Source organism: Streptopelia decaocto, assembly GCF_964273445.1.
Source record: "Streptopelia decaocto genome assembly, chromosome: 4".
NCBI classification, from domain to species: Eukaryota; Metazoa; Chordata; class Aves; order Columbiformes; family Columbidae; genus Streptopelia; species Streptopelia decaocto.
This window is the reverse complement of record NC_138658.1, coordinates 2,820,990-2,833,611: the sequence shown is the minus strand read 5'-3', so window position 1 is coordinate 2,833,611 and position 12,622 is coordinate 2,820,990. Positions and strand designations below refer to the sequence as shown.

The 12,622-nt window shown below is 45.3% G+C and overlaps 1 protein-coding gene across 1 annotated transcript in view; it reads right to left on the bottom strand.

Annotated features, from left to right (window-relative positions):
- SNCA (synuclein alpha) overlaps nt 1–8,523 on the bottom strand; it is a 50,497-nt gene extending 41,974 nt beyond the window's left edge. Inside the window, exons 1-3 of the mRNA XM_082051011.1 lie at nt 8,348–8,523; nt 6,512–6,657; nt 1,294–1,335 (exon numbers count right to left, since the gene is read on the bottom strand). Coding sequence (XP_081907137.1) covers nt 1,294–1,335; nt 6,512–6,632 — 163 coding nt within the window. The 5' untranslated portion in view covers nt 6,633–6,657; nt 8,348–8,523. The remainder of the gene's footprint in view (nt 1–1,293; nt 1,336–6,511; nt 6,658–8,347) is intronic.
- Nucleotides 8,524–12,622: the final 4,099 nt, after the last annotated feature.

Below are 12,622 nucleotides of genomic sequence, written 5' to 3'. Positions count from 1 at the left end.
CTCCCTCCAGCAACCTGCTTCCAGCCCTCCCTACCCCCCCAAACACTGCATTCCTCCTGCCGCAACACAGGTCCTGGACCTACCTCTGCATCAGCCATGCTGAGCTGCCTTGTGTGCACCAGAGCCGGCAGAGCACAGCTCCAGGAGACACCTCCTCCCCGGGCTCCCAGATGCTCCGCAGCCTGCCTGCCAGATCACAGCTCCCGCAGGTGCAATTGCCACCGCACTCCAGCTCCGCGAACATCGCAGGACCGCAGTGATTCCCCAGACACCGAGACGGAACCAGCACCACCGGGAGCTCTGTCTGCAGGACCGCCGCGGTTCCCCGGACACCGACAAAGAACCACCACCCTGGGGCGGCTGCGGGACCGCCGCGGTTCCCCGGACACAGACGATCAACCAGCCCCAGCGGCCGCAGCCGCGTTAAATCACCCGCGCCCCGGCTGCGGGCCCCGCCCCTTCCCGGCTCGTCCAATCAGCGGGCTCGGAGACGCGGGGGAACGCCCCCTGCCGGCGCGCAGCTGCTGTGACGGAATGGTTGAGTCATAATCCAGCTCTGTGACGTCACACGGGCTGCAGTCAGTGTGTCCCCTTAAAGTCCCTCCTTCTACATTATTTTCCTGCCCTGTTTGTAGCAGTAATTCCCATCTGTTCCCACTGCCCAGCTGTGAGCAACTCCAACCGCAGAGCAGAGTCCTCCTGCCACCCGCCCAGCTCCTCCCGACCGTGCCCCCCCATCTGCCCCCCATGGCACTCCTCTTATCCACACCCCACCTTTCTGCCTCCTCAGAACACAGCGAGACAAACCCCGGCACCCAAGCCAGGTGTGCAGTTTCTATAGGTGAAAGTTCTTAATTGAAAAATAAATGAACACTTCACTTTTTTATACCAACCAGTTTATAATGTTCCAGCACTGAATATTTCACCTTTGACAACAGGCAAAAATCAGAAAGACCCTTGATTTATCTATTTCTACAAAAGCAAGTTATGTCCTATTTAGGAATCTGTTTTCATGAGTCTCCTGGCTCATATTAATACAGCCTGACTTTGATTCAGAACATCCCTAAAAAACTCTTCTCACATACAAACAACTATATTAAATGTATATATTTGACTGTAAAACAGTGTATGTATTTTGGCAAAATGAATGTTGCTTTCCACCTCTCCATTTTTAAATGTTTTTCTATCATGCATAAATCCGAGTGCTCTCAGAAAATACATGGGGTTTTTAACAGCTAAATGCTTGGTTAATCAAATATAGGCAAGCAGTTGAAATTAAGAGAATTGTCTTACCTGTTGTGACACCATGAACAACTCCTTCCTTGGTCCTGGAACCTGAACAAAGAACAATATTAGGTTGAAGATACATGTTCTTAAGTGCTGGTAAAGAGTAGATGGGTGACAAAGAGAGATGAATATATAGATTACATACAGATGCGTACAGTATTTTCTAAGTTGATTCAAATTAATTAACAAGAAATGCAATCTAAGGAAAAGGGTAAAACTATCAATAAAGAGCAACAGCATGAGCATATATTGACTGTGGAAAGGTGAATAATACAGGTAACACTTCTGCAGTTTATTTTTTGTACATGCTGACTTCATTGCCATTTTCTTAATAGCGGTGTTAATGAAGGCTCCCACTTTGGAAGCTCACACGGATGATTCTGCATGGAAAACATGTTACGGTCAATGTTCCGAGGAGGCTTATACAGCCCTTTGGAGAAGACCAGAGCCAAAGTTTCCAGAAGATCTTTACGAACTTAATTTACAACTCTTCTCCAGATTTCAGCTTTTACAATAATACAATTAAACACCCAAATACAAGTTCATTCATCAATATGTCCTGCTTGCTAGTAGTGCCAATTTATGGGACCTAAGCCATGTACTTATGGCACTGATTGATTACAGCATTGAAAAGGCTCTGTTACCCTTGAGCATGAGCAGAATAATAATCCATGGTAAGTAAGAGGGGAAACATAACATTGCATGATGTAAAATGACACGTTCCCTTAACTAGCTAATGAAGAGGTTGAACAGCTAAGAAGTCTTTTCCTTCCTTTATTCCAGTTTTCTCTTTTGAAAAAGCTTGTTTTCTCTAACCGAAAATATTTACCATTGCAAGAATGGTCCATTCTATTAAATCCAAGGTGTTAATGTCTAAGGACTAGTTTTAGGACTTTGGTTCTCGATCCTGTGGCATCATGAGACCTGAAGAAGCAAAGCCCTTTGAACACATACTGGAATCCAAGCAGGTGATGGTTCTAAAAAGAGACTAAACACCATTTCAGGCTTACAGTGTGTCTATCTGAACACTTAATATTAAGCATATGCTTTTAAATGCATTGTTAGACCTGGTCAATATCTCATTCATCTTGTCGAAGTTATTGTCTGCAAGCCAAGCTATTAAAGACATGGAAAGCTGTGATAGCAAGTACTGAGTTCCGTGGGGCTGGTAGGAGCTGGATGGTAGGACAGAACTCCCTGAGGACTCTGCAATGGATCCATCTCCAGAGGGACATACGCAAATTGGCTCTTACTGCACGTACGCTGATGTAACAGTGCAACTAACACAGAAATGCTCGTCTCTTTCTGTTAGTGGAAGACAAGCTTTTCTTTAATGAAACCTCGTCTCACAGAGCCATACAGAGCAGAAATACGCATAGCCAAATCCATTAACTGGCAAACAACCAGCTAGGCGCTGGTCCAGACCTCACAGCATATGTTAGAGCTCAATCCTATTTGCCCCACTACTGCACACTTGCATGGAAGGAGCTGTTTCTGCAGTCACAGCTACAACAGGATCTATAAGTACATTAGGACCAGCCAGAACAAGCATATAAATAACAACAGTTGAATTCAGTAGGACGACTCCTGGCTGGCAATGAAGGAAAGCTGGTCATCCATATTGTTTCTGAGAGAAACTAGCTATCTTTCATTCTGGCATTCCCAAATTATCAATAATCTTGTTCATTGTACCCTGCATAAGAAGGGGGACAGAGGAATCAGAGCAGGGATAATACAAAGACCAAGGAACCTGACACTGGCCTATACTGCTTAGGTGATTCAGGAGTGACAGTAGTACTTGGTAATGCTACTTTGCTTTGCTATAATATGCATTTTTGCGAAGGGAAGGAGAAGAGTGCACTCATTTCTGGGATTTTTGAGACACCAACAGACCATTACAAGCAAGCCCTCCCTGAGATTCAGGTTGCTTAGTCAGAGCTGGTTAAAGACAGGGAGTCATAAGCCGAAATTGGGTGAAGGCAAAATTATCATCTAAGAAAAACACTTGCTCCAAAGTGCTGAAGCCCATTATTCATCAGACAGACCTCGAGTCCCTTGACTACTCCTCTGGCTTTTCTAGTGCCAAAGGAAAATAAGAAACCTTATAAAAAGAGAGTGCAGCAGAGGAATCCGGATGGTCTTGCCAAATAGGTCACGACTGCACTCTCTACTCAAAGGCCACGTGCCAGCTAAGCACAGGGAGTAGTAAACAACTCATGCATGGGCTGCACTGCTCCTGATAAGCTATTCCTTTGTTCTGCTAGGGTATAACACATCGAAAATGATCAGACTGGAAACTTCCTTTCCTGAGCACTGAACATGAACTCGAGTCAACTGAACAAAAACTTCATCTCCCTGGTAGCGCTCGCAGAGCTCAGGAGCACTCAGTGCATCACTGAGAGCACGCAGGAGCATCCTTTGGACCCTCATCCCTGGTTTCAGAGCAAGTGGGGGTAAGTATTGCCACTCGTTTCCTCACTGCTTCACACCAACAGCTCTCGAAGGACATATGGAGACACAGTTTTAAATTTACGGTGTACGTGAAGCAGCACAGAACGGCTGAGTCTCAGTCCTCCTTTCTAATCAATGACCAAGCCATTGTTTGACGCCAAGGAAGGTGTTGATGCTGTGCTTGGGCAAGTCAAGACAGTGATTTCGGCTGGCTAGTGCAGAAATGTATCAGCAGAGGAATTTAGGGAAAGAAAAATGAACACCTGGAAGCATAAAAACACACTGCAGACTGCATTGAACAGTATCTTGAGTATTAAAAAGCAGGGCAAAGACAGTGGACTGCAGACTGCATTAAACAGTATCTTGGGTATTAAAAAGCAAGGCAAAGACAGTGGACTGCAGGAAGAAAGAAAAGACGTCAGCACAGAGAGGCAAAAAGATTCCCAGTTAATCCTCCAATATGCCACTCTCCCTCAGAGCTCTAAGATTCCCCCTGTGCCAAAGAGAACTTTTAACAGGTAGGAATATGCTACAGTCTCTCACATAATAAATAACAGTGGTCTGGGCAGAAAGGTCCAGATGTTTTCCAGGTTTACTTAAATTCCACTGGTTTCAGTTGGAGACCATATCATGTAGGGAATCTGGACCAAAGACTTTGCATCTTATTAAATCTCCAGAAGCAACGGAAGGCTGAATGTCATGGAGCTGACTGTTGCAACTGAAAATGATGAGCAGGTCCCTCTCAGCCCAATGGTGTTATGTTCTTCTTTTTGCAAGATGTCAGGCAGCTTTCACAGCATAATCCGCCTGCGAAACTCCTATCTGATAACCCAGCTACAGATATATGGAGGGAGAAACCTTCAGGAGCTCTAACGCAGTGTGCTGCTCCCCTCCTCTGCTCAGCAAGGGGTTTCATCACCTTTTGCATTGCAACTGTTATCAGCCCACAGAACCAAAATATTATCACAGCAGCCTTTGTTAAGGCTGCTCAGAAGAGTTGACCTGCCAGAGCTCCTGGGGACAACTTCAACCAAAGGCCTTTTCACCTGCATGACTGAAACTGTGTGTGTAGCTCTTTCCTCCTGAAAAGGGAGGCATCTGCTGAAGGATCCTTCACCACCCTATGGCCATCTGCACAGGTCCCTATCATGTCTCAGGGCTCCACTGTCCTCAGTATTTTATTCTTAAAATAAATAGCAAGCCTGCCCTACAAAGTCCAACCTCAGCAAAAGCATCTCTGAAGACAATAGAAAATCTGTTGCCTTTGGGAGCAGGACTAGGTTCAAATATTATTATATTACAGTCTGGAGAACAGGTCAGGCACAAAGATTAATTCAGTGCACAGCACAGGTTTCTAATATGAAGAAATCAATGACCCCAGAAGCATGGTGAGGAACTACAAGAAAACAAAGAAAAAGAAAGCCCTGCCCTGAAAAATAACTCCAATATCATGCACAATGTACAGCAAAAAAACATTTTGACATCTTGAAAATGAGCAGACGCTCATTTTAAAATAGACTCATCTTACAATTAGCTTTCAAAATGACTGCCATCTCTGTTGGCAAGAGCTCTGAGCTTTGCTGTGGCTCAGCAGGAGAAAAGTATGTTCCAAATGAGTAGTCCAAACTATCTGGAGCAGCAATAATTTGTTACAGACTAGCACCAACCTGCAAGGGCAGAGGGAATCCTGAAAAGACATTGGAATTGCAGAGACCTCGGTGCTCCCATTTAAGAGAAATGCCTCTGGTTTTCAGCTCTGGGTAATTTCTCTTTGATTCCTGTGCACATCTCCCTCGGTACACACAGCATCCCTTACAGAACTGACCTGCTCAAAATCAGCAAAAACGAAATGACCTACAGAATAGACCATCTTTTCCCCTTCATTCTTTTATAGACCAGCTTTATTTGATAAATAGGACAAATAGATCCATAATTACATTTTTTCAATGACCAGTTATTCATATGGTTGTGGCAGATTATTTTCCTGTGAGTTTTTCATTGCAGCATTTGCAAGATAGTCCCCTAAAACCCGATACTTGCTAAGTGAAGATGATAATCATGCAGTTGAAGTGCTGATCTGGGGTTTGAAAATAATTTTATCCCTGGCTCCATGCAAGACTTTTGTGTGGCCTAAATAAGTAACTTAACAACCGCTTTGCTGCCTTGGGTTCTACCTGCCCTACCTCATTAACTGTAGTGGCTCTTCATGGAAAATATCCGCTATGGAAATGCAACAGTAAGTACAGAACACGAAGTTAATTTCAAAAGATGAGGAGAGGTGACACTTTGCCATGTAAAATGTTACTGTGGATGTGCCAAGGAGTCAGCATGGTTTATGCTCAGTTCCTGAATTAACCTCTCATGTTTCTTCTTTTAAAATCCCACTTAAAACCCACATGTTCTAAGGGATGCTGTGAAGTTACCTTCCACTTCAGCTTTTCTATATATTTTTATTTTTAAATTTATTTTTAGTGTCTCAAGCACCCCTTCAACCTCAACCCAGCAAAACAGTGTGCTAGCTAGCGACCTGTACGGGAAGGCACCTCCTGCTTCACAGCCTTGTTGAGCGTGGCATTACGGACGTGGCTCCACAAAGCAGTAACGCCAGCCCAGTGCAGCGACAGAACAACCAACATTTGGAGCTTAGGAGGCCACGACTCTCGTTTGTTGTGTGATGGTGTTCTATGAGCGATCACATATTGTTTTTCCAGAAGATGAGCTCTGGTGAGGACCCAGCTGTGATTGTCAGGGTCCAGCACCCTGCAGTACCTACCCACGTACAGGACCCCCTCTTTCGTCTTCCCTGCCGCCTCTGCCACACCCTGCTTGGTTTTCTCTGCTGCTGCTACCACTCCCTCCTTTGCCTTGGAAAGTCCTTTCATGAACACATCCATGGCTGAAGAATTTCTTCACACAGCTCTAGGGAAAAAAACCAAGTGCACTTTCAGTAAGATTTTTTTCAGCTTTTTATCCTGGAAAGGGAAGGAAATTTTATTCAAACTGAACAGGATCACAATTACTTTAAAAATATATTATTTATAGCCCTATATTATGTAGCTTTCATCCTCGTCTCTATTAGCGATACAGAAACCTCGCTGTATGTGAGGTTGCACACAGTATTTCAGATAGAAAGAACAGTGAAATAACTAGAAAGAAAATGAGTACAATTACGTGAATCACCTTTACATTTTCTCACAGTCGTGTGTATATAGTATAAGAAGTTAAACAGCACTGCCAGAGCAGTTGCCTCAATCCCAGAAGAGCTTGGGGATCCTGTTTCCACAGAATCCTACAGAGACGTTGCTGTAACACAGCTCTGGTTGGAAGATGGATTCATTGATACAAGAAGTCCCTTCTTTGCCCACCAAGGCATCATTTCCCCCAAAGGACAGTTCTGTCCATGTGTCTATTGCAAGGTTTAGCCCTGTGATTTGATGATACTCCACCTCTCATCCAGAGGAAAAAGCCAAAATTAAATAAAAACTCGCAACTTTAAAGAAAACGCTAAAACACACCTTCAAAATGGCAAATGTTCACTTGTTGTTATAAGAAACTGCCATTACAACCCAGAAGGACTGGAGCAAATAGAAAATTCTGTTTTCCCAGTGTTTTGTGCACAGTCCATGTCCCTCTTCTGGAAACTGAGTCTGCCTAAATGGATTCTTTGCATGTAGCAGGGCTGAGAAAAGCTTTCACTAAAAAGCAAAAGCAAGAATGCAGGGTTTTTGCAGCACTGCACTGAAGCCAGCAGGTGAGTTCTGTGGCAGCTGTACAACCCAGCGCTACACCCAAACCACTAAAATAGTGATTAGAACCAAGAAGTCATGGTCCCTTCAATGAATCTGTTATCCTTTCTCTTCCCCTACCCACACAGAAAGAACGGCTGCCTGTTATTTTCTATGCCGGAGGCTGGGTGGGAGGAATGGCTGTCTAGGAAGGCATCTGGGCTGCTGCAGCTTTGGACTAACTCGTGACAAGCGTGCGAAGAAAGGCAGCGTTTGTGCTCCAGCCAAACTGCCTACAGCACCTGGAACCCTGGCGCTATGGGGATGTCCCTTGTGCACACAGAGCCGGGGGAGGCAGCCCCAGCCCCTGGTTCTGCCACGGGGGTCCCCAGGCCTGTCCCCGCCCAGTGGGCAGGTGAGGGGGCACCTGGGGACCGCGGATGTGTATCAAATAATACACAGGCACCTGCAGAGGGAGGGAGAGGGCAGGGCGTCGTGACTATATATATATATCTATACGTATAGAGAGAGGCACCTGCCGAGGAAGGCAGGGCGACGCGACTGCACGGCACCCACCGGCTCCGGCTCACACGCCGTCGGCACAAGGCGGCCAAAGCAGCCGGTTTCTCCTCCCTCCCCCGTGCCCCCAGGAGGACGCTCAACAGGAAATATATACATATATATCTATATATATAAAATATTTTAGATATTTTATATATGTGTAGATGCATGCACACACACCCCTACGGCCACACGGGCACAGCAAGCCCAGCCCTGGGCAGCACCGAGGCGGCCGGAGCCGTTCACCCCGCTCCCCCCGCCAGCGCCCCGGGAGCCGCCGCCGCCCCCAGCAAAGCCTCCGCGCCCCCCGCCGCTCCGCTTACCGCCGGGCTCCTCCGCCACCGCCGACCGGCCCGTTCCGAGCAGACGAGGGGCGGTGGGGACGGGGATGGGGAGGCGGCGGGAGAGGCTCGGGGGGGCCGGGGGAGCTGCCCGTTCTCAGCACATCCCCGAGGGGGGACAGCGGGTCTGCGGTACCACCCCCGACGGCAGCCCCGCAGGCGGCGAGTGTGAGGGAGAAGAGAGGGCGAGGGGTGGAGAGAGGATGCGTCGCGGAAGGAGGGAGGGATGGATGGAGGGAGGGAGGGAGGAAGGAGCGGAGGGAGGCTTCACCACGTTCCCCCGTTTTCTCCCGCCCACCCCCGGCTGGGGTCTGCGCCCCCAGCCTCCTTTTTAGCGTCCTCAGTGGAAGGCGGGATAAAGTGGGAGCGCTTGTTCCATCGTCGCAGACCAGGAGAGGAAGAAGAGGGAAAGGGAGACCAGGCGGCTTGGTCCTTGGTCCCCCGGGACTCCGCACATCCACCGCTCGCTCAGAAACCTGGAGCACCACATCTTGGTGTAGGGGAGCTGTCAGTGATGACTGCAGCAGTCCTCTGCTTCACCTCACCCTTCCGTTCACCAAAGCCTTGGAACAGCTACCCAAGCATCTACCCGTTTTTGCTTCTACTTCCAAATCTCCAGCCCTAATTGACTGGAGCTCAACGTGATCAGTCTCACAAGGTTCATGATCCCAGCTCATTTTTAGTTTGGGAGGTGATGCACTTGCAGCTGTAATTTGTGTCTTAACTCTATTGAACACACACACACACACACACACACAAAATTTATCCCAAATCAGGAAGACTATGAGAAGTCCTGCCTCACTCCTGCCAGATGTGCCCGACCCCACACCTCTGCTCACATTCTCCACCTTACAACCATGGCCAATGCTACTCAATCTTCATGTGATGCATAGAAGTCACTATTTCCCCAGAAAGGGCAAGCTTTCAAACTTCTCTATTTTGGTAGCAGAATTTAGGCATGAAAAGCCAAGAGCAGTAGGAGACAAGGCATTAGAACAGATGGACCTTCAGCTTCAGTACATCAGTTCGTGTGCTGTATAAAATCCTGCAAGACCTACAGAAACAGTTTGGTCTTTATCACACTCCAAAAGGAGAAACAGAACATGGTATAGATGAGAAACAAGGTTGTGAGCTGCAAGGAGCATCTTTCATCCATCACCTGGTGCAGACAGCTGATGCAGCCCTGGTTTCGTTTTCATTCTGAACACGTAGTGCAGAGTCTTTCTTTTGTCAGGTTTCTTCATAAGCCTTAATATTTCTGTACTGTTTGGTAAACATCCTTTTGGTTCATTCCACTATTAGTTTAATCAACCAAGCATTTGGCAATGGTTTATTTCTTTGTGTAAGACAGTATGGACTGAGAATACAGATCATAACCTCATAATTCTGCCCTCAAGAAAACCCTTAAGAAAACAATAATAATTTTTAAAAATAAAAATAAGAGCCCAGGAATTAAATTAGATAAGGTGCCTCATCTCATTCATCCTGCACAGCACATTCATACTTAGTAGTGCAAGAACTCAATGTGGTATTTCTATTTCCTCCCATTTTGGGGGAGAGGAAAATAAGCATAGTTTCAAATCAAAGTGAATAAAAAACATATTCTTTCCACATATTGTTAACTGGCCCAGCAAATTATATACCTTGGTATATACACTGACTCGTTGAAAGCCACTCCCTCCATCGTTCTATACTAACCAGACCGGTAAACTTAGGACCCAAACTAGAACTAAAGTGAATATTTGACTCCATATGTAAGTATTATTTCCAGATTTAAAGAAGCCTTTTGTTCTCTAACATGTAAGTGACTATGAGCACAAAATGTTGCTTTTTATTACACTGATATGAATCTGGATAGACTTATTGAGTTATGTTACCAGCAACAGAGAATCTAGTATGATAAATACCCTTGTATATTTATGGCTCTATTTCTGAAAATCTCACAAAGAAGAGCTCAGATGTTTCCATCTCCTGGCTTTTGCAAGGCTTTGGGGTTTTTTTGCCTTGTGTTTATGAAAGGGTAGCATTATGTTCTGCTGTTAAACAAAGCAACAGCTTGTCAGTTAATAAAATCATGCAGCTAGAAATAGAGAGGTAAAGGCAAGATGGATCAGCTGCCACACCAGAAATAAAGCTTAAAATTTCAGCTGTAGTATTCAAAATAGGCAGCTGTTAAATTCTACATCGGAGGGTAAGAGGCACAGAAAAATAATAGAGCAAGAACTTTGACACAAGAAATACTTCGTTTTGAAAATGGATGGGGAAAAAAGTGGAAAATTGAAAGAAATACAGTAGGGAATTATTGTTGGCTACAACAGCCGTTTGGGTTTATTTAGGTTGTCTCCTCAGTACTATTAGTATCGCAGTAAGTTCTCCCCTGAAGCCTTTCCTGTCTGCAGAAAGGGTCATAGCAAGCACATTGCCCACTGATCACATTTAGCCCAAATCTTTATTTAATGACACTGTTTATTTTGCATGAGCATCTAGAGCAAAAATCAATTGAGTAGTAATAAAAACTCCTTCAATCCACCCTGTTGCTTTAGTTGCTAGTGATCAAGTAAATCTGCTTTATCGCTGTGAAAAGGACAGTCACTGACTGAACAATATTGCAGAGCAAAACTTGTCACAACTCACTGAGTTCAGGTTAAAACATGAAAATGTAAAAGTCTTCATGTGGAAGCACTAAGTGTCCGCTTTGAACACTGAGCACTACGTGGAAACCTTTCCCCGGTTTGTTCTGAGTGACTCAGACAGGCTCACGGTGCCCCCACAACCCACAGTGATGTTACCCAGACAAAGGTACCTTTGAAACCCTGAAAAGCTGCAGGATGAAAGGAAGCCGTCCTAGGGCAGACCATTCACAGGTTAACATTGATTATTGCGCTGCAGGGTCTTTCTGCTGATTGCAGATAATCCGAAAATGGTCTTAATTTCACAAATCCATTGGCTGCATGAAACAGCGCAATTTTTATGCAAATATATTTCAGTCTTTGGATTTCTTACAGAACAGTTACACACTATGTGTGTTGCTTTAGGGGCAACTGGGGGTTCAGACCATGTTCATAGGCTCTGGGGTCACAACATTTACATTGTGTGGTGGCTGTGCCACCTCAGTCACCAAAAACTCACCACACAGTCATCAGCCACCAGCCCTTCTCCAGGTCCAATTCAACTCCCATTCACCCTGACATTAAACCACAGATTGACTCAGGGGAACCAAGAATAACAGAATAAATGTCTGTGTAAGCACATTATTATCTATTCTGATTTCTTTGGGTCCGTTGCTTATTACATGGAATCACTCACTGGAATCCTTAGTGCAATCGCCACCCCACAGGCCTGTACCTTCTTGTCTATGTTTTTATTGCCACAAAACATTTAGGCACTTGTCTTGATTTAGAATTCTTAGTTTCAAGGCAACACTTGGGCTGTTAAGGTTTATCTACATGCAGCACTAAGCCCAGCACAGAGTGACTGCAGGATTCCTTTCCCAGCTCTTCTGAGGCTTGGGCAATGTAGACAACCAACAGGGGAAAAGAAAGGTTATTTTTCCTCATATTCATGCACAAAATAAATGTACTTGTAAATTCAATTTATTTTAAATTACTGTTCCAGTTACAGCCTCAAGCTCAGGTCCTGAAAAGAAAAAAAAACCTACCTTAGAAACATTTACTTTTTGTTAGGCTCTCCAATTTGTTTCAATTCACAAGCAGTTTGAAGCATTCACTTTTACAGTGATGCCCAGGAGGCAGGAGAAAAAGACTTGAAAGATCCCTTAGGTAAGGGACAAGTTAGTTGGGTAGGGACCAAAGGGAGGATGAACATGGTGTGAGCGATCACACTCAAGTCAAATTTGTGTAGGCAACTCAACGAGGTGTTTGTCCAGAATGGAATTTCAAGTGTTCAGTGGGCTGAGGTTTCTGGAGAATGACTTTTCATGCATTAAGATTGATGGGAGAGAGGGCATGAAATGTTTTCAAACCACCATTAATGGTCAGATGGCACAGCCAACTGAAGAAGGGAAGCAAGAACTGGCGTCATCAGATCATTTTAAATGCCCCAAGCCAGCAAGGTCAGTGTCACAGCCATCACCTACCTCTCGTAGCATCCAGGTTGGTAAGTCCCAGCTGTGGGATTGCTCATTTCCCAGGCTGTTCATACCATCGGTCAATCTAACATTGTCAGATTGAGAGATACTCAGATTTTAATGCTTGGGTGACTGAGGCCAGTCATCCAAAGCAGCTAAACAAGTGGCCA